General features: G+C 40.7%; 1 protein-coding gene across 4 annotated transcripts in view; it reads right to left on the bottom strand.

The window, feature by feature from the left end:
* Positions 1-22,954, bottom strand: part of PTPRR (protein tyrosine phosphatase receptor type R) — a 191,199-nt gene that overhangs the window by 63,867 nt on the left and 104,378 nt on the right. For all 4 annotated transcript variants that reach the window (XM_074942047.1, XM_074942046.1, XM_074942050.1 and 1 more), the window contains 3 exons: positions 18,914-19,069; positions 12,101-12,211; positions 4,401-4,663 (listed from right to left, as the gene is read on the bottom strand). In XM_074942047.1, the coding sequence (XP_074798148.1) occupies positions 4,401-4,663; positions 12,101-12,211; positions 18,914-19,069 (530 nt within the window). The remainder of the gene's footprint in view (positions 1-4,400; positions 4,664-12,100; positions 12,212-18,913; positions 19,070-22,954) is intronic.

The following is a 22,954-nucleotide window of genomic DNA, read 5'->3' as shown; positions in this document are numbered from 1 at the left end:
TTAACTGCTGTCAGAAGATAGGATAATGGGCTAGGTGGATCATTGGTCTGACCCAGTATGGCTGGTCTAATAATAGATGGATAAAGGAGTAATTCCACTAGTAAATCATATGCATGATTTGCTGGTGTGGTAACTTATCTCCTTTGCTCCTTTTGTAATGGACACCCAGCACTTTTGTGTTTAACTTGTTAATAGCTCTAATAGGGTTTTCAGTGCTTTACTGAATGCACAAATGCATGCGAGAGCGGTGAAGTGTACACTGTGGAGCATCTGCTCATTTGCCGACTCCTGGGGAGAGCTGTACAAAGGAGGATCTCGCTGCAGCAATGGAAAGAGCCATCGTGCACGGTTCTGGAAAAACATCTAGTTTGTGACTAGGACGTGAAAAGAAGAAGTATTTTACTAGTCAGACTACAATTTAAAATACCAAATCACTATCCATCAGATTCTGATTTTGGTTACAGTGTGTAAATCAGATTAACTCTGGACCAGTGGAGATCAAAATTAGGCTTGACCCTTTCATTGGAAAAATATTGGTTTGCAGGCCAATTCATAAGAGTTTAAATATAAAAATAAATGATCATGCAGCATGCAATATGACAGAAGAGAAAGTGTAAGCGCCAAGGAACTATTGCAGTGCCTCACAGGAGACATTTATTGGAGAACATTAGTTCTCCTGCTTGTTGGGTCAGTAATGGGACCAGGCATGCTGCCAATATAATAGGCCTTTGTCACTTAGGGAAACAGGGGAATGCCAGCAAACATCAATTTTCAAGAACCTTCTGCTGAATAATTTACAAGATTCCAGAAGGCCTTGAAGAAGGCCCTTCACCTTCCTTGCCAAGAATCACTAAATAACCAGAATGAAAAAAGGAATCAAGAAACATAGCTTAGACATAGCCAGTCTCTATGTCATTCATGTATATCTTTAACCACCATCTCTTCCATGGGGCAAACATTTACCATCTGCCAAATATGGAAAGACCTTTTTTTTATTAATACTGGAGAAGAGAATTCACCTATTGAGGTACAGCGCCTGTTATGGTCATGATAGCATTTCCTCAAAACCAGAACAAAAGTTGAAATGGAATGCTTTAGCTAACATTCTGCTGAATGAGTGTTTCCAGATCCACTTCAGTGAAATAGGGAGCTGCTTAAAGGGACACTTGAAAACCTTCAGCTAAAAGTGATACAGGACAAGAACCCAAAGCCGGGCAACTGAAAGGGCTGCAGAAAGAAACGTGCCCATCTTTCCAACGGAATCTTTTCGTCCTACTCAGGAATGAAACCCAAGATACACTGCAATCTTTTCTCCCTCCTCTAGATGTCACTGTCCCATCATCCAACAACTCGACTGTGACACTGAGTGATCACTGCAGCACAAGGCCCGTAGTTCAGATGTAAGAAACTCTTATATCACACAAGTTTTGATCTTTCTTTAAAGTGAGCTCTGTTACAAAGGATTCCTAATAAACAATGGTAGTTTCAGGATATATAGTTGGTAATGAAGGCTGAGGTTTGATGTGATTTTGATAAATTCTGTTAGCAGGAAATAAAGCCTTATTCTCCCCCCCAAAAATTAAAGTCATGCAAGGATTTTGTCTCTCTTTCCTATTTTACCACTACTGCTACAGATGGACCGATGATTTGGGATCGCAGTGGTATCAGGAAGACAATCATGCTTCTTCTCAACTGCCTTAATCATGGTATTACAGTCCCAGAGTATGTGTGGCATATATTTTATTAGAGACATTAAATACCTCTGATAAATGCAAATGTTAGCTGCATAGCCTATTGGGAAAACTCTTTATTATATAAAATGGTAAGCAAGATTCTTGCTGGAGAAAGAGGCAGTAAAAAATGTGCAAAGAATCTACTGAATTATCCATAAACAAAATATATTTTAAGAAGCTGGACAAACCACAGAATTGTTTCAGTGATACATCAATAGTGGTAACTGTGAACAATGTTTGCTTCTGTATCAGAGGAGAGATTAGAGAGCGAAATCCTGACCTGGCACTGCAGAGCAGTGCAGCTGAGACACCCAGTTAGGGCTGGGTAGGAAAAGGTTTTCCCACCAAGTGAGAATTTTTGAGATTTCTAAAATTTTGCCTGTCCCAGATCCTGACAAAAAGTCAAAATCTTGAAAATTTTCAGAAACCAAAAATCCAACCAACCAACCAAATAAATAAATAAAAGGTTCCAATCAATGGAAACTTTTCAATTTCAGAATGTTTCATTTTGATTTCAGTTGGGTTTTTTTCCCCCCTTTTTGGTCTTAATTTACTAAAAGTTTGAAACAAAAAGTCACTTTGACTCAAAAAACTGCATCTTTCTAGTTTGAAAATGTCACAATGTCCCATGTTACCAATTTCAAAGCTTTGCTCCCCCCTTCTGAGTTGGGAGATCTGCCAAAACCAACCCTGTTTCATGAGGCATTTTGGTTTTGATGAATTGGCATTTTTTTGGCAAAACACAATTTGTCGAAAAATTCCCCAGCAGCTTTACATAGAGTGGTACCTCTGTGTGAGTGGGCAACCCTGCAGGCAGAAGTCATAGTGCTTCTCTGCGATTGCCCAACCTCCATCCCCTCCAAAAGAAGTGGAGTCACAGATTCCCCCCTGGCTGCCAAATATGGCAGTGGGGTCACCCATTTGATGAGTGATATCAAGGGAGAGGGGGCAGAACAAGCTTTCCTGGCTGGATGATGTTGATTAGTTATACTGCAGTCATGCCTAAGGAACCCAGACAGGGATTAGGGCCCTCTCGTACACCATGAAGACAGTACCTGCCCTAGAGAGTGCACAAACTGGGATTTGAATAATACTCAGCCAGTGAATCAACAGTCAAAAAAGAGGGAGAACAAGGTAATGGCAGAGAGCAGTGCAAGGCCAAACCAAAGAAAACCAAGGCACTAGGCATACCCTACATGGTGCTTCCATGTTGCAACCCCCATGCCATGGCACTGCCCCCGTCCTGTGGTCTATTTGGGGTAGAGAGGTTTCAGAGTCGATGGGGCAGTTCTCTGTGCTTTTGTTTTAGCCATTTTGCAGACCCAAAGGCATTAGTTGCCCTCCGACTCCAATGCCCACTAAGGCTTTGCAGGATGCAAAGAAAAGGTTGGAATTGTGACCTGAGAGTATGTCTACACTGCAATCAAACACCCGCAGCTTCCCTGTGTCAGCTGACTCGGACTACGGATAGGGTTGCCAGGTGTCCAGTTTTTGACTCGAGCTCCTGGTCGAAAAGGGATTCTGGCGGTTCTGGTCAGCACTACTGACTGGCCATTAAAATTCCGGTTGGCAACACAACAAGGCTAAGGCAGGCTCCCTGCCTGCCCTGGATCTGTGTGGCTCCCAAAAGCGGCTGGCATTTCCCTCCAGCTCCTAGGCAGAAGTATGGCCATGGGGGGCTCCGCGTGCTGCCCCTGTCTCGAGCTCCAGTTCTGCAGCTCCCATTGGCCAGGAACCACAACTAATGGGAGCTGCAGGGGCAGTGCCTGTGGACAGGGGCGGTGCACAGAACTGCCTGGCTGTCCCTCTGCCTAGGAGCCAGAGAGAAATGTCAGTTGCTTCCGGAAGCTGCCTGAGGTAAGTGCCGCCCGGTGCTTGCACCCTGAAACCCCTCCCATACTCCAACCCCCTGCCCCAGCCCTAAGCCCCCTCCCACACCCAAACTCACTCCCTGAGCCCGCATCCCCTCTCGCACTCTGAACTGCCCAGCCCAGAGCCCCCCTGCACCCTGAACCCCTCATTTCTGGCCCCACCCCAGAGCCCACACACCCAGCCAGAGCCCTCACTCCCTCCTGCACCCCAAACCCCTGCCTAGCCCGGTGAAAATGACCGAGGGAGAGAGGGTATTTCTGCAATCGGAAAGTTGGCAAACCTAGCTACAGGGCTGTTTAATTGGGATGTAGATGGTTTGGGCTTGGGCTTGACTCGGGCTCTGGAACCCCGTGATGGGGGAGGGTCATAGAGCCCAGGCTCCACCCCAATCCTGAGCATCTACACCGTAATTAAACAGACCGCTAGTCCAAGCCTGAGTCACCAGACACAGGCCAGCTGCAGGTGTTCGATTTCAGTGTAGACCTATCCTGAGGCAACTGAGGGTGGGATTTCTGTCTGGTGGGAAGTGTGATGGGGGAGGGATTAAACAGTTCATGTGACTGATGATCAAATGATGCATGACAGGGTGCAAGGGAAAAGAAGTGTTGCTGCTTTGGTCGATTATTACTTCGTGTTCTCCAACGTTCCTGTGTTTTAACATGTACGTCAAAGGCACTCACTGTATTGGATGGGCACCTTTTAGTGCTTCTCTGAAGGAGGAGGTGCACATCAAACTATGCTTCGAGATCTTAAAATGAGACAGTAAATATGGAGTGTGCCTGGGCATAATCCTACCTTTCTTGAAGGCCCACAGGTTTCATTTTGAAAGGTGATGGACTGGCAGAGAGTGGAGGTTTGATCTCAGGAACACATTGGCCTTGAGGGTCCACTATGACATTAACAGCTTTAGGAGCCTGTTCAGGTTGGACCATTCTGTTTGCTGTCTTGCACTCAGACCGAGTGGTCTGCAGGGGAATGGGTGAAAGGTGGATCTCCTGTTTTTTCTCCTTATCTTGTCGCAGTGAGAACTGAATTTTTTCCTTTAATCTGTACAGGACCTATAGAAACAGAAAGGAAAGAGTATCAAACTTTATCCCAGCTACTGTGTAAACAAAGTCAAGGAAGAATTAAAAATGCCTTGGATTGATCTATATAGTATCAATGATTTCTAGAAGGATTCCACAACTCATTGGCTGAAGTGTTTCCAACAAAAAGGGTAAATATTTCTATTATATAAATCATGACTGGCACACAGGTAGGAGGTCTTAGAAGTTCTCATTGCTAACTAATAATTATTTTTAATACAGTTACTTCAGTTGTATTATTAAAGAAATAAATAAAACATAATGGGAGATAGTTGTCACAAAACCATTGTATGGAAAGAAATACTGGTAAACAAAGTAATTATAGAAAAGTTTCACAAAATATTAACACCAAAAATACAATAGTGCAACATATCATCTGATGCTTATGATACATCCAGACTCATCTCTCTCTAACTAATGTCCTAAATTTGTTTTAGAGTCTCAAAATACTTGTTGTTAACTCATTGCACAAAGAGCTGTTACCAGAATAAAATAATTTTACAAGGTCACCTTTGCCACACTATTGTGCTATTATTTCAGCACTTCAGGTTTATAATACTTCAAAAAAATCACTCCAGGATTCATTTTGACTCTAAATGTTTCAAAAATGTCATGTTTTTGTTTGTTTCCTTGGGGAAGGTAGACAGTAGATTTCTTATCGATTGAGACATTTTTTAAATCTTCTCTACCAAGAAATACACAATAAATTAAATCCTTAATAAAACCCAACAGATGCACAATAGGTTCAACTGATTGTGGACTGGTGCCATTTCAAAATTTAAAACTTGTGTTTTTACAATAGCCAAAACATTAACATCTAAAAACTCCATCTAACCTGGATTCCACTATCCACTCATTGCCCGCTAAACTTGGGTATCAGCTATCTGTAGTAACTACTTTTCATAATGTCATCAATTCTGGATTCAGCTCTGCTGACCTCAGTGGAGTTCCATGTCAAAGATACACTGGCTTGGCAGTGACTGTGAAGCTAACATGGGCCCCATTTTTGCCTGCAAAGGACCCTGACACTATGTCTCTTTAGCAGCTATGGAGTTAATGCTTTTGGAAGAAGAAACAAGCTCTTCTGAGCTGTGGTTGTATCACTTTAGATGATCCCTTCTAGCATTTAAAAAAAAATCTATGAAACTTACAATGAGGGAAGCACTATCATGTCTCTGTAACAACTAGGGCTATCAAGTGATTAAAAAAAACTAATTGCGATTAATCATGCTGTTAAACAATAGAATACCATTTATTTAAATATTTTTGGATGTTTTCTACATTTTCAAATATATTGATTTCAATTACAACACAGAATACAAAGTGTACAGTGCTCACTTTATATTTTTGATTACAAATATTTGCACTGTAAAAAAAAGAAAAAGTATTTTTCAATTCACCTCATACAAATACTCTAGTGCAATCTCTTTATCATGAAAGTTGAACATACAGATGTAGAATTATGTACAAAAAACTGCATTCAAAAACAAAACAATGCAAAACTTTAGAGCCTTCAAGTCCACTCAGTCCTATTTCTTGTTCAGCCAGTCTCTCAGACAAACAAGTTTGTTAAGATTTGCAGAAGATAATGCTGCCCGCTTCTTGTTTACAATGTCCCCTGAAAGTGAGAACAGGCGTTCACATGGCACTGTTGTAGCGGGCGTCACAAGATATTTACATGCCAGATGCGCTAAAGAATCATATGTCCCATGCTTCAACCACCATTCCAGAGGACATGCGTCCATGCTGATGACGTGTTCTGCTCAATAATCCAAAGCAGTGCTGACTGACGCATGTTCATTTTCATGATCTGAGTCAGATGCCACCACCAGACGGCTGATTTTCTTTTTTGGTGGTTTGGGTTCTGTAGTTTCCAGATCGGAGTGTTGCTCTTTTCAGACTTCTGAAAGCATGCTCCACACCTCGTCCCTCTCAGAGTTTGGAAGGCACTTCAGAGTCTCAAACTTTGGGTTGAGTGCTGTAGCTATCTTTAGAAATCTCACATTTGTACCTTTTTTGCGTTTTGTCAAATCTGCAGTGAATGTGTTCTTAAAATGAACAACATGTGCTGGATCATGATCCAAGACTGCTATAACATGAAATATATGGCAGAATGCAGGTAAAACAGAGGTGGAGACACACAATTCTCCCCCAAGGAGTCACAAATTTAATTAACACTATTTTTTTTTTAACAAGCACTATCAGCATGGAAGCATGTCCTCTGGAATGGTGGCCGAAGCATGCAGGGGCATTCGAATGTTTAGCATATCTGGCACATAAATACTTTGCAATGCCAGCTACAAAAGTGCCATGCGAACGCCTGTTCTCGCTTTCTGGTGACATTGTAAGTAAGACGTGGACAGCATTATCTCCCGTAAATGTAAACAAACTTGTTTGTCTTAGCGATTGGCTGAACAAGAAGTAGGACTGAGTGGACTTGTAGGTTCTAAAATTTTGAATTGTTTTGTTTTTGAATGCAGTTATGTAACCATAAAAAAATCTACATTTGTAAGTTGCAATTTTACAATAAAGAGATTGCACTACAGTACTTGTATGAGATGAATTGAAATACTATTTTTTGTTTATCATTTTTACAGTGTAAATATTTGTAATAAAAATATAAAGTGAGCACTGTACACTTTGTATTCTGTGTTGTAATTGGAACCAATATATTTGAAAATGTAGAAAAACATCTAAAATATTTAATACAATTCTATGGTTGAACAGTGCGATTAAAACTGCGATTAATTGAGATTAATTTTTTTAGTTAATCGCGTGCGTTAACTGAGATTAATCGACAGTCCTAGTAACAACCATACTATATTTCTTTTCCAGGCGCTATAAATAATTTAAAGTGAGTCCCACTATCAGAAGACAAAATAAGTATATTTTTGCACTCTCCAACTCAGTGTGTTTTTTTTTCATTCTCCCAGACCTTAGGAGATCCCTCTGTCCTGCAGAGTCTGCAGGGGATTCCACAAGCTCCTGAGTAATCAAGGAACATAATGTATTGCTTCTACTTCCCTTTGCCACAAATCCAGGAACTTTTATGGTGCTTCCACTCAGTGAGGCTCCATGAGTACTCTCACTCAAGCCCCTGTGCCAGGGTCTGTCACTGCCTAGCCCAATATGTGTGACTGGATATATCTTATACATCCATTTTCATGGTAATATTCAAAGATTAATACTTCAGTGTGAGCTTGGAATTGTCCCATTTATGAGGTAATTCACCCATTAGGCAGGCCTCAGTAACATATGTAAACACTATATTCATTGAATTGAGTTAGGGAATAAATCACATCAGTAAAGTGAGCAAGATTTGGTCCTCCTCACTTTGGAGGAAAATAGCCCTAATTATATTACAAAACTCAACAGGTATACTGGATAAATAAATACAGGTGTTTGAGATATTCTAACCACTTTCCTCCTACAAATCATTTTGGGCTTCTATGCTTTCAGATAACTCCTAGATAATTGATTATGGGAATATCACTCGGCCATTCATGGCACAACATTTTAAATCACATATTTACATTGCTTTCTTTCAATGTGATGTCTCATTTGGAGGCACAGTCAGTTAGGTCTTTGGGGTCCATCTAGACTAGCATAATTTCCTACCTCTCTCCAATACTCTGCTATTTGAGCATAGAAAAAACCCAACCCAGTAAATTTAGATCCCACCCATAACAGGCTGTGAAATGAGTTAAGGAACCATGTTTGGTCTTCATTTAGACATGGTTTCAGCTAAAAAAATCATATCAAAGACATGGTTAAAAAGGCATTCTGGGTTTTGAAAAATGGTTTTAAAAACCGTTTGGCTCTAACTATGCAAAATAACCAATTTAGTTACAACCATTTTTAAAGAAAGCTTAGACTCAGTTCAAGGTTGAGCATGGACAAGGTCTTCATGTCATAAGGTGTCTGACCCAGTTATAGCACACAAGAGCTAAGGAAAGGCAGCTCTCTACAGCCACCTCGGTACACTAGGATAAACAGTACACACTAGCACAGAGATACAGGATGACTAAAAAATATGAAGAAAAATCCCTAATCTTTAAAGAGCTGCCTTCTAGGACACAGTGGGACATCTTTAAATTTTGCATATATGGGGACCCTGGTGTAGACCCATAGCTCAATGGGAATGCAACTCCTCTTCCTGTTGCCTCCTTGCTTGGGTCCACATGGAGTGATGAGTAGGCCTAATCTACATACACTGAAGTTCACACCTTCTGTTTCTGCCCAGAATACCTCAAAAGAGAGCCTAACTTTCACAGGCAATTGATTTTTAACTCATATCTTTTGTTATTTCAGTGCATGAATGTGTGGGGACACTCTTACTTCAGAATAAAAGTATATTGTTTTGATTTTGCTTAAGTCACTCAATAAACCTTACTTAAGAAAAATTGAATGAGGCCTCCTAGAAAGAGAAACTAACCCTTGGACTGGCTAGAAATAGTTGGTTAATCTCCTACTATTCCCTCAGCAATTCTACTAAGCATTGAACATAAGAGCTGATGCAGTATTTTTAAAATTAATCTTATGTTTTCAAGAATAAAAAGGCCAAGTTTGGTTTTCTTTGATGTATGGAGTCATAAATTATTTGTGTATATTCCTACAATCATAGTTTTTTTGAATATCCTGAAAATTTTGTGAAGTCTAAAAGCTGCACAAACTTTAGAACAAATGATCAGTTGTGAAAATTTTTAACAGGACAAGTGAATTTCCTGTTGTTCAATATTCTCCTGATTTAAGTGTTTCTAAAATTCAATCAACTGGCAGAACCCCTTCTCCCCCCATGATTTTGGTAAGACACACGCTGCAAAAATAATGAATGGCAAATTAAATTTCATAAACAAATAGGGCCAGTCAAAAATGTTGACTCTCACAACTTACACAAAAAAGGGTCAAATTTTTCTTGTCTTTTCTTTTTTTGTGTGTGAAAAAAGTCATTCCGTTTTTCAAATTTTAGAATTTGAAAACTTTTGACAAGAAAAAGGGACACTTTTTTTTTTAATAAAAAATTATCCCATTTGTTAACCAGCTCTACAAGTAACTTGTACTCTAAAAATGGTTAGTGTAACAACAAACCATTATCTATTAAAAATAAAAATCAGAGAGGCCTGTTCTCCTTAGAATAGCATTGTTAAATAGTTACACTTAATTGGTCTGTTACTTAACAGGTTATAAATGATGTATGGAGCTCCCAGAAGAAATTAGATCATAGCCTGGGCTGCAGAAGAGGACCACTGGTGGTGAATCCCTTCTGAGATGCAAAGAGCACAGTTCTTCTGGTGATGGGGGGGACACAGAAATAAATGGGTGGCCTGGGAGGAACAATTTACTGGTCTGAATTTAGCTCATGTTACTACATAATACTACTGTATATAGCAATACACTGCATAATAAAATAAAGGCTTGATAGTTTTCTTATTGCAGTTCGTTAATAAATTCCAGAGAAATTAAAAATAAAATATGTAAAGACTTTTAATGTACAGTCTTCTGTCAGTGTAAAAATTGTGCAGTTAAATATCATTTGTAAAACCCAATTAAGAGAAAAGGTTGGACTGTTTTATAATTTCGATAATAATTCCATAGAACAAAGGATTAACACAGACAATTCAATTAGCTTGCACTAACCACTATTGCACACCCATCTAATTAGTTTCCACTTCACATTTTAAGAGGCACTTCCAAGTAATCAAGATCCAGATTTGGCCAACAGCACCTTTGACACTCCCATTTAGGGATAAAATATGCAGCTGCAGTATAATTCCAAAATGATCATTTTGGGTACCCTATTAAAAGCCCAACATTTGTAGCTTGCAGAATTGGTGAGTGCATCCATTTTATGTGTGTTAAACTTATGCACTCGAGATTATGTAGATAAAAGGAGGAAGACGGAGAAGGTGTCCAAGGTGGTGTACTCTGCTTCCACAAAGTGAACAGCTAGGCAGCAGAGACAGAAAAAGTTATCACATCCTGTTTCCGGAGTTACAGTGACCTCTTTGATGATGTAATATGTCTTATTCTCCATAAGAAATGAGGGGTGAGGAGGGGAAGAGGGAGGATTAATGTTTGTCAGATGGAAAAAAACAAGAATCCCCCTTCCCCCACAACTTCAGAGAAGCTTTACCAGCTTAAGTAAGATTTTGTCATTAAAAAATCTATAATTTACAGACCGACCTACAAATCTTCATCTCAAATGTTATTTTTATCTTAACATATGGATGTAAAAGCTGCAAATCCACCAAAGGTATATAGACAGACATCTAAATGCCCTTGAAAGCAAGTATGTTTGAAAAGTACTGGGTATTCAATTGAATGAATAGTGCCAAAATTCATCAGAGTTCAACAATCCCTTATCTGTAAAGTTATCCAGAAAAGAAGATGGAAATATTTGGGACATGTGTTAAGAATGAACACATTCTTGAGCAGCTGGAGGAACATTAAAGTGGGGCAAACCAAAAGAATCCCTCCACTGAACACTACTCGGAGAGAGAAAACTTATGGAACTTAACAACATAGAGGACATGCAAAAAATGGCCCTGGAGCCCCAGGGATGGTGGAGCCTTGCTTGTGCCTTAACAATGTGGGAAGGATTCAGATTCTGAAGCTATAATTGACAGTTTCCTTTTTTTTTTAAACAAAATCAAATTGAAAAAGATTTCAGAGTGTCCCTTTAATACCTCCAGTGTCAACATGCACTCAGGGCCCTTTAAATTTTTTTGAATTTCATTCATTGGAGTGTTCGTTCATTGGCAAGGATGTTCACTGGACATCCAGTGGCTAGACACCCGGCCACCAGACATATACTGCATCACATGTCAGACGTCATGTTAAAAGAGCAGTTTAATAACACACTTATCCCTAACTACATTTTTGAATAGTGGTAATATCAATATTTTCAATGTCAAATTCATATTTTATTGTAATTATATTGTTACACAGTGCTAATACCATTTTACCATGTATAAAATCAATGTTGTGTTTTTTATTACCACATAATATAAGAAATAAAATACACTAGAAATCCGTAGTGACATTCAGGGCTTCTGTGGTCTCCGTAAAGCATCACTTAGGCTTCACTCTCATGGTTTATCATGTTAGTAGAAGCCCTCAATTAAATTACTGCATGATTATTGTGCATGGTTAAATGTCCATTATTTCTGAAGCTTACATTAGTGATATTTTATATCAGATATAAAACATTCTAAACATAATAAGTATTTCTATTACGCATCAGGCTTTGGCCTCCCAACACTATCAGAGTTACTTACTGTTACTTAGAGGCTGAGCTTCTGACTATTTTATGAAAGCCCTCTTGGAATAAAGGAGGCAGGACTCGGTCTTTCAAACTGATATAAGCAATAAATAAATGAAAACAGAAAGAAGGTAAAGCAACAGACTTACCATTAAACATGTTGCTACAATGACAAAGATGCTGAGAAATATGACAACTGCATAAAATCCTTCTTTGCTCCAGATTTTGTCCGCTTCATGCTGGCCTTGCAAAACATTTTTCTTCATTAAAAAAAAAAAAAAGAGTTTGATATTCTACAATATCATGTGCAGATTAAAGAGTTCTTATCAGGCACTATGCATTAGTTCAGATTTGTTATAGTACACATTCCATAGTATATGGCTCTGACCGCTGCTAGTTCCCTGGCTATCTCAAATAAGCAAACCGGCTGAACTATACGTGTTTGCCACAATAATCCTAACACACCCAAAGATGATTTAAGATCTTCTTAGCGACTGTTGAAGTAATCTTCCCACAGATGCAATGGACTGGTCTTAAGCTAAGTAAACAAGACTCATTCTTTCTTGGAAACTACCTGGCCCATCAGGTAAAAGGGTAGTACTCATAAGTGTGCTGAGGAAATTGCTCTTGCTGTCTCATTTTGCTCCGTCTCCTCCCACAACACCTACAAACTAGCCTATGTACTATCTACACCTTACTCAGACGTGAAAACAGGTGCAAACAGAATCTCATGATGTATTAATAAGCTGAAAAGCCCTGACATTCTAACCTAAAGAAAAACAACCCCTCCCCCTATATTAAATTCTCATTGTACTTCAAACAATTTCCTAACTTTAGGGACTCCCAATGATATTACATTTCTAAAGCAGCTCTGTATGCTGAAAAATGCAGAGCTGTTGGGAAATATAAAATAAAAAACAAATAATGTTTATTCTGTCTTTATTGCAGTGAGAAAGCCTGGTTGGAATATGAAATTATAAGATTTTGGTGATATTTTCAAATGGAAAAAAGCTTAATTGTAACTTGGTTCTAATAGAATCCTCAGTCCAACTGTAATACATTATTCAGAATATGATGTATATACTTGCAGCAAATGCAATCTTCACTTGTGTGTTTCAAAGGGAAAAAGATTACATACAAATAGACTTGAAAGAAATTAAGTTGTACATATTAATACAGAAAGTCACACTCCTAATCTCGGTCTATTTCTTTATTGTATTTCTTGAATAAAATTGTCAAGTTGAGAGAAAAGAAAGTATTTAAATCAGGTCTTCAATATGCATTTCCGAAGTCTCAATGCTCCCCTTTCATAGAAAAGCCCTGTAGAGAGCCTAATCTGTAACTTAACCAGCTAATTCATGTGAAAACTAAAAATTGCCTTGTCTTCACTATGATTTTCCTCAATTTAATCAACTTGAGTTAAGAACAAACTTTCTTTCCTAGGCCTTGTCTACACTTGTGCAGCATGTAGGATACATGTAGCCACACACCACAGTGAACAGGAAGCTCCATCCACACTCACTGCTGTGTGTAGCTACATGTGGCTGTGAAAAGCTCCAGCAGGGGGAAGATAGCGGGGAAAGGCTCTGGCAGTGGGGAGCTTCTGGAGCGTTTCCCTGCCACCTCCCTCTTGTTGGAGCCTTTCCCTGCTGCTGGAGGCTTTCACTGCGGCAGGGAAAGGCATCAGCAGGGTCGGGAGGCAGGGGGATACTTCACTGCTAAAAACAGCGGTGTAGACATGGGAGGCACTGTGCAACTGGCCTGTGTCAGCTGACTCAAGGTCCAGGGGCTCAGGCTAAGGGGCTGTTCAACTGTGGTGCAGATGTTTACGGCTCTGGGATCCTGCAGCCCCAGAACCCAGGCTCTAGTCCAAGCCCAAATGTCTGCACTGCAATTAAACAGCCCTTTAACCTGAGCCCCGGGAGCCTGAGTCAGCTGACATGGGCCAGCCACAGGTGTTTAATTGGAGTGTAGGCATACCCATAGAGAACTGTGCAGGATACATACCCTGGGGGTTCAGGTGTGTTTCTTCTCTACTTGCCTAAGCAGTGCCTCTCCGTCTACACTGCTACTTATATCCATACCTGCTGGGCATGCAGTGTCTGTACTCTGCACACAGTTGCAAGTATGGACATGTCCCTAATGAAGACCCAGGAAGCCCTATAGCAAATATTCTACGAGGTTGACTTTAAAGACTTGGAGTCACCTGATCACCACAGAGGGAAAGGTTCAGGAGTCTCATGGGGGGTGGTGGGGTGGTCTGCAAACTCAATAGGGCCTTCTGCTCCATGCTGATCCCTGGGCATGGTTTGGAGCTATGTTGTCATTGGGTATACTAGCATGCTCTGAAATCTGCCAGGTCTCCTGGGACCTTGCCAAATTGAGCAATGCTACACACCTTCATAAACCCCTTTGACCTAGAGCCCTCCCAAACAGTGAAAGCCCTGCTCAGGTAGCATTCAAGCAAAGGAGTTTGTATGCACTGGAGGGAACATGGACTCCAGGGACAGAGGGACCCATAACTGAGAGCAGTTGCTGCTGTTTTGATTTGACACAGATTTGCTTCCCTCTAGTTGTAGAGAGGGACAGAAGCATTCAGGGCCTAGTCTGTGTAATTCACAGAATGTAGCTTTATAGAATACAGCACACACAGATAAGTATTTGATAGTAATTTTTTTTTAAAAAGTACCCCTAAATTAACCATCCTATCTATTGACTTAGAAAATACTTCATTAACAAGAATATTCTTTTGTTGAGATGCCAGTCTGTCACAGCACTGAAGACCAGATGGCAAAATGAAACTCACACAGTACACCCACTAAAATCAATGAGAGTACTTGGGTGGGAAACTGCTCAGCAATGTGAGCACTTGGTTTCAAAACCTGACCCTAAGGGCTCTGTATGTGTCCACAGGCTGAAAACGAATTATAAATCACCTTGTTGCAGTGAACCACTCAAAAAATTGAAGCATTTTCAATGGTACACTGGCGTACTAGCCAATTATTTCTGCTGAAATTGTTCTTAACCATATTTAAACAACAATAAATTCACTGCTTTCACTCTTTGTTTCGTGCAATTCAGTTACCTCAAGGCAGTGAGGAGGTCATTTCATCTAATATTTACAGGATAGGCCTGGGTCTTCATGCTGGCTTAAGGCCCAACATTGCAGCTGCCCTGCATTTTGAACTCCTATTGACAGCCATGGGAATTCCGTGTTAAGAGCAGCTGCAGCACTGGCCCATAAGCTATAAACTAACTGTTTGACCTTGGGGAGGTTACCTGACAACCTTCCTGTGTTTCAGACATCCCACGTGGAAAACTGGATTAAAAGCAGGAGCTCACTGAGCATCAGCTGAGCTGCCCTTTCATCAGTAAATAAATTCTGCCCTGTACCTCCCCATCTAAAGACGAAATAAACTAGAGAGTTAACTAGGTAACACAATTTTTGAATTACTGGCTGAAGGACTTTAATTACTTTATTTTTAGTACGTTAATGGAACAGCAGAGCTTTTTTTTAAATGGTAGAACTTATTATATAAGTAGTTGAGTCTACCGCAATTCTTCTCCATTACAAATGCAGGGCACATTTTCTCCTGATTTTGTTTTTCTCAAAGTCAGATCTAAACCATTTTGAAACGTCAGGTAATGTCTATAAAATGGCAGAAATTACACACCACAGCTCTAACACTGACTGTCATGCCATTCTGGAACACCGAAATACTACGTTCGCCTAACGAAAGAAGTCTGTTCCCGTGATTCTAATGCGGAGCAGGAAGGACAGCAGAACTCTTACTTAAACTCTTCTGTAATTATGATAGCAGGGGTTCTGGACTATTGTAGCTGAGTCACTTCACGTCTATGATAAGAAAATAATTTGTGAGACAGTGTCAATTGTTCAGGACTATTTGTTCTGAGGTCCAGGAAAACTGATAAGATGGAGCTATAAACAATTAAGTTAATTTAAAACAGCTTAGTTGTTAAGCTCCTAGAGACAAAAGCTTTCCTGGTACAGTCCTCCTTATTGAGAGCAGAAAGTCGGAGATGGTAAGAAAAAAAAAAAGCCTGTCAGCAGAGACAGACACTGAAACTTAAAGATGCAAGGGTGTGCTGATTAAATGAACTGGAAGTATAACATATGTCACTAGCTAAGTGGCGGTATAATGTAATGCTTTGATTTTCTCACAGGGCTTGTCTACACACAAACTTGCACCAATTTAGTTTAACTGGTGCAATACCCTCTGTAGACACTCTTACGTCTGTTTAGCAATAGTTTGTATCAATATAGCTTGAGTTAGTATGGAATCAATTTAAGCTAAATTGATATAAACAATTTCTAAATGGATTCAAGAATGTCTATGTAGGGGGTTATGTATGTCTGCTCTGGTTTATCTACACTGGTTCAAGCTAGTGCGCAGACAAGCCCTCGGGTTTTTTTATAATTTTTTTTTCTCTATGATAACTTTGGACCTAACCTGTTATTAAGGCACTCCTGTGGACCATTCTCAGGGACAAAGGAAATGAACTCCTGACCTCTGGTAATAGAGAGAGGTGGGAGAGAAGAAGCACTTGACCAGTAAGCACTCTGTGCAAGGCATGGGCAGAAAGTTGACCATTCTCAAAAGATGCTTCCAACACACTGGCTGCAGTCAGTAAGGAGCATAAGTAAAGCCTGGGGACCACAGAAATTGGTGCGACTCTGGGTTATACCCCCTTATTGCCTCTGTCCTGTAAACATTTGTTCTTTGGGTGGATTTAGGGATACGTGAAAAATTGGTCAGTTAACATGGCTGGGAGGTGAAGATTAAATGTAGCTGTCTTTTAGTCCTTGGTTTCTACAAAGACTTACACATGAGAAGTTCCACTGAAGACAGTGGGACTAGTTACACATGTAAAGATAAGCATATGTGTAAGTCATTGCAGGATCAGGGCCTTATTTATGTAATCTGTTAAAAATGGAATAAAGACATTCAAATAATGCTCTTGTCTTCCCAATAGCATTAAACCCACCTGACTTTATGAGCTATTTTGTATGAAGAATTCTGGAGAAAACTCCATGAAACCTTTAACTTTGTATTGGCTACATTTATCTGATTGACAGAAAGAGAATTCAAATACCTAGTAGTTCTAGACTACTGAAATTGAGGAATGACAATTTACTATTTCATGTAACATAGGTGAGATTTCAAAGTCAGCACTTTGTTTTTTCAGACAGTCCCTCCGAGTTTGAAATAATTTCTCCATTCATAAGGAGTTATTCACATATGCTTTCTTCCCTTGTCTATTTGAATTGTTATTTGTAATTGAAGTATTTGGAACAGATAATCATATCTCTCAAATTCAGACACTTCAGCACTAAAGTAAATTCTCATTTAAAGAAAGTATTTCCGGGCTGCAGCCCGGGTAGCTGATTGGAGTTGTTATGAACAGATCTGACATTAGGACAGGACTGCTTAGCTTCACTTTGTGATCCTATAACTCAGTGTCCTATAACCTCAGTATCTGCACAGTGAAAACCCTTTCATTTCCATAATTTACCTCCTGTAGGAAACACATATGACTTTGCTCATTATAACTTGTTTTTTATATTTTCAGTATGAAAAGTGCAATATATTGCAGCACTTTACACTGAATTAAAACTTTCAAATGAGGTAGAAAAATGGCAGTGCAGCAACTATGTAGGTTAGTATAGCACCCACTATGCACTCAGCAATGGCTCACACACAGGCCTGGACATAAAGGCCCTGATCCTTTGCTTGGCATAGGAATCAACGGGACTGCGGTGGGGAGGGGGGACTGGAGCTGGTCAAAGTTTTTTGTTCAGAATGTTTTTTTGACCAAAAACTGTTCTCTTATCAAAATAGAAATTTGCACAGGAAAATCTGTTTTTGATTAACTGTTTTGAGATCGTTCATGAAATTGACCTCACAAAGAGTCCAAGGGGCTTTATGTGTAATTATGGGCTTCCAAGCACCAAACAAGATCCAAAGTGATTTGATTATAGCCTGATGTGTGTGTGAACTCAGTGGCTTCCTTTCCTTTTTTCTTTAATTATTATTTCCTTTGGTGTCACGAGCAAAACTCACAGTCAAATATATGTCCAAACACAATGTCCGCAGAGCACTGCCGATGTGGCAGTGCTGGTCCTGTTTTTAAATAAAAGTAGTAATAAAAAATAGCAAGATGTTTTAAGGGCTCTCTCTTTTTTGGGCTAGGTAAAAAAAATAAAGTGGGAAAACTTTCAAATCTCTCACTCCCAGAAAACAAAGTCAGCAATAGATAAAATAAACAAATACAATGCTCCCAAAGCCATTCAAGACACAGTTTAACCCTGTATGGACCAAGTGGGAGGTTGGACTTGAAGTGGAGAATTATCATGAAATCTGAATTCTATTTGTGTCTTCACAGAAGTCTTCAGATCAGCCAACTCACACATAAGAGACCAAAGTTTCTTAGGCCATGTCTATATGTACAGCGGTGCAGTGGTGCAGCTGTACCAATATAGCTGTATCGCTCCAGCATGGCTGGTGAAGATGTTCTATGCCGACAGGAGAGAGCTCTCCCATCAGTATAATAAAATCATTTCTGTGAGCGGCAGAAGCTATGTCAGCAGCTCTCCCACCAACATAGTGCTGAGCACACGAGTGCTTATGTTGGTGTAACTTATGTTGCTCGGGGTGTGTGTGGATTTTTCACACCCCTAAGCAACATAAATCATGCCGACATAAGTGGTAATGTAGCCATAGCCTGAATGATTATATGATCCATTCAAGCTTTATTTAAATTATTTAACAGGATTATTTTTTATTATTGCCTTGCAGTAATAATAAAAACAACTTTTATTAGCCATACATTCTCCTCAGTATCAGTACCTTAGCCTAAGAACTCACGCAGGCCTTAATAATTATATTTAGACTTGACTAATTTACAGTAAACGCTAATATGTTAGGCACATGATAACCTACCTCTGGGGAAACCTCTGTAATTCCAAACTGGGATAAACTTTGATGCAGAATATTGATATTAAGCGAACGCAACACCTCTTCAGATGGAAGTGCGTCAGAAATTCCTGGTTTTCGATTTACTGGAGACGCGAACAGCTCAACGCAGTTCTTCTTCCCCTAGATAACACAAATCATATAAAATATTTGATTCTGAATCATTCCTGCCAGCCACAATTTTTAATCATATTTTAAAAAATGAAAAATATAGTGTAAGGAGGATTGCAACTGCTCGCTTGCTCTCTTTCTCCACTCACATTCCATTTCGAGCAATTTAAACTTCACAGGATGGACGATAAAAAAAATATAGTATATGCTGTGTTTTTTCTCTCTCACTGCCTATTAGATTATCCTCACCTTAAAGTCACCATCTTTAGATGTTTGTCCTTCAGCGAAACAGCTTTGCATCGTGACATGTTGGTGTTTTGTTGTTACTTTGCAATCCAATGTCAACACATTGCAATTTTATGTGACTCTGAGGCACAAGATTCTCATTGCAATGTCATGCTATTAGATGCCACAGCAATGTGACAGGACCCTAAAAGTCGGCCTGGAAGTTGTGTTGACTCCACAGAAAAGCCTGCTTGCATTTCTGATATCTTGCAATTTATTGTTACGGGATGGGGATAAATTAATTAAAACTGGAATAATCTTGGGTTTTTTTCAGGAAGTATACTCATCCTCCTTCACTACTTTCATTGTTATGAAGAAACAAATATGACCTTGCTATATTTAAGTTATTGAGCCATTACAGTCAGAAGTATAACTTCACAGACATCAGATTTAACATGTTCAAGGATAATTAGCTTAAATTTGACCTCCATAGAAACCATAGCATACACAGAGGCTGCCATTTTCTCCTACAGGGTTGTGCTCCTACTTAGGATAAACTTTTATAGTTTCCATTGATTTCTTCATTGGAAGCAGAATTCACCATTCCCCAGAACACAATTGACAGGAGTTCAGTCCCCACAAACCCATAGATCTTGTGGATTAGCCAGATGAAAGAGCACATTCATGGAGATTCCTTGCCTCCATATTGCCATGAATTCTTTCCCATCTTCTACTAGGCCCCAGACCCTACAGCTCTTGCAAGAGGCAGGCTGCCAGCAGCTCCACCACCACAGATGCCCCTAGAGCAGGGCTGTTTCCAGATTGCAGAAGGGGAACCAGTGTAATTTACCACAGATTATTACTCTGTGGTTTTGGGGGGGCAAGAGATTCCAGAGGAGATCCGCCACCCTCTTTTTCCTGTCCCATTCACAGAGTCAGAACCCTATAGCCCCAATGGAGGGGTTTCTATGGGGTTTGTGGAGAGGGGGAGCTTGCTGAGGAGGTGCTTTTCCCGCCTTTTAGTGCCTCCCTTAGGGTAGGCTCTCCTTTGCTTACAGAAAGGACTTTATACCTTCTGTTAATGTAGGGCTTTGCTCACAAGCAGTGTTGTATCGAGGGAACTGCTGTCTAGTTGTAATAGCAAGAGGAATGGGAGTAAGGATGTTTCAGTTACATTATTAATGTGTGTGACTACTGACTCGCTGTGTGATCTTGGCCAAATCATATAACCTCTTTGTGCCCCATTTTATCCATATAGAAAATGGGTAGATTAATACCTTCCTCACCCTGGGTATTGAGCAGACTAATATTAATTAATGTTTCTAATGTGTTCTGGGCAAGGTGTAAGGGCAAAATGTTAATATGTCTACCCTCAAACCACAAATTAAAAGAGAAAGTAAGAAACCACGGAGTCAATGGGAAAACACAATATGCAGCATGCTCTCAATTACCCAGGATCCTCAGAGCACATTAGGAAAGCTGCTACACGACATGTTATGCCAGAGTATTTGAGGACCCATAAGGAAAGTTCCTCTTTTAGTTGCACTTTTCACTGTGTATGCCTTATAACTTTAACATTTTGGTTAATGTGGGGGACAAGAAGATTGAGCACTCCCTGCCATGAATGACGTTCCTAAAGAAAATGAAAAGAATGTCATTGCATTGCTATTGATCTTTCCTTTTGTACAGCTCGTGTGATCCTCTCACAAAGACATTATTTGAAAGGTATTTTTGATCCCTTTTGGCATATAAAATCCTATCCTACTAGGAAATACATTTATATCGAACCTGTCAATCCTCTTCACTGATATTCAGCCCACACCGTGCCTGAAAAAAGCTACCCTCACTTGGAACAATAATGGAATGCTAGCAACACACAGATTGTATGGCTTTTCTGTTTAATGGCAGAAATGCCCTGTGGAAAACAACAGTTATAGATTCCTACAGTCAGCCATTAACATTAACCTTTAAGTACTTTATATAGTATAGTAGTGTGACACTCTATACCTCAGGGGAGTGCCCTGTAACCCCCATATTCATCATTTGTGTAAAACTGTGATAGTGCATATAAATCATGCCATGTAAGGGATCACAGGAAAGGTTATGATCTGCTGAAACCCGTCGTTCTATCTCAATATGTATATCATGATGTATATGTATGTATATGTATGTATATATTATATATATCATAATGATCAGTGATGCTGAATGCACCACAACTTATGGTAAATTGTTCCAATAGTTAATTGCCCTCACTATTAAAAATTTGCACTTTATTTCTAGTCTGTTTGTCTAGCTTCATCTTCCAGCCATTAGATCTTGTTTTAACTTTGTCTGCTAGACTGAAGAGCCCTCTACTATCAAATTTCTGTCCCCATGTAGGTACTTAAAGACTGTGATCAAGTCCCACCTTAACTTTATCTTTATGAAGCTGAATAGATGGAGCTCCTGGAGTCTCTCACTATAAGGCAGAGGTCCCCAAAGTGTGGTGAGCACTCCCCCCAGGGGGGCTTGGTGGGACCTTTGGGGGGCATGGCAGGTCCAGGCCAGCTCCCATTGGGGGTGGGGAGCAAGTGCCACCCAGCCCCTCCCTGCCCTGAGCTCTGCTCCAGCCCTGCCCCCAGCCATGACCCCAGCTCCCAGCCCTGCGCCTGGCCCCGTCCCCAGCCTCGGTGCAGCTCCACGCCTGGCTGAGGGGCCTGGCTGTAGCTCCGCTCCCACCCAGGGCCGAGGCTGGGGGTGGGGCCGGGAATGGAGACGCACCTGGCAGTGGTCCTGGCTGCTGGCCCCCACCAGGGCCTGGTTGCAACTCTGCTCCCGGCCCCATCCCTGGGTTTGGCTCAGTCCCCATCCCCAGTCTCATTCCTGTGGCCCCAGCCTCGGCCCCCTTACTCCTGTCTATGTCCCCCCAAGCTGCACCCCACTCCCAGCTGTGGCGGGAAGGTAGGGGGGAGCTGACAGGGGTAAGGTAGGCACAGTCCTCAAAAGTTTGGGGCCCACTGCTATTAGGCATATTTTCCAATCCTTTAATCATACCTGTGGCTCTTCTCTTAACCCTCTCCAATTTTTCAACATCCTTCTTGGATTGTGGACAACAGAACTTGACACTACACTATTCCAATCGTGGTTACGCCAGTGCCAAACACAGAGGTAATATAACCTCCCTACTCGTCAATATTCCTGTGTTTATACATCCATGGATAGAGCCCTACGCGGATACAAAATCCATCTCCACAGATATGGATATCCGCAGATATAAATTGGTATTTGCGGAGCTGCAGGGCTCTACCAGGAACTGCAACAATGAAACCAGCAGCATGCTGAGCCTCTGCTCCCAGGAGCCAGCACCCTGTGCCGGCAGCTCCTCCGACATCGATATACCACCCCCAGCCCTGCCCTGGTCTTGCTCGTGTGTGCAAGCGTCTCACATGCTCCCAGACAGGAGACGCAAACCGCTGCATGGAAAGGACTCCTGTCCAGAAGCATGGGAGCCATTTGCACACACCGGCACGACCATGGATAGCTCTATCCATGGATCGTATTAGGCCTGTTAGCCATAGTGTGACATTGCGAGCTCATATTAAGCTGATTGTCTGGAAAAGACTTGAGGATCATGGATAGTCACTGATCCCCCAAGATAGAGTCCCCCGTCCTGTACCTATGGGTTTCATC

Source organism: Natator depressus, chromosome 1, assembly GCF_965152275.1.
Source record: "Natator depressus isolate rNatDep1 chromosome 1, rNatDep2.hap1, whole genome shotgun sequence".
Classification (NCBI taxonomy): domain Eukaryota; kingdom Metazoa; phylum Chordata; order Testudines; family Cheloniidae; genus Natator; species Natator depressus.
Note: the sequence above shows the minus strand (reverse complement) of the source record. Positions and strands in the feature narration are given on the sequence as shown.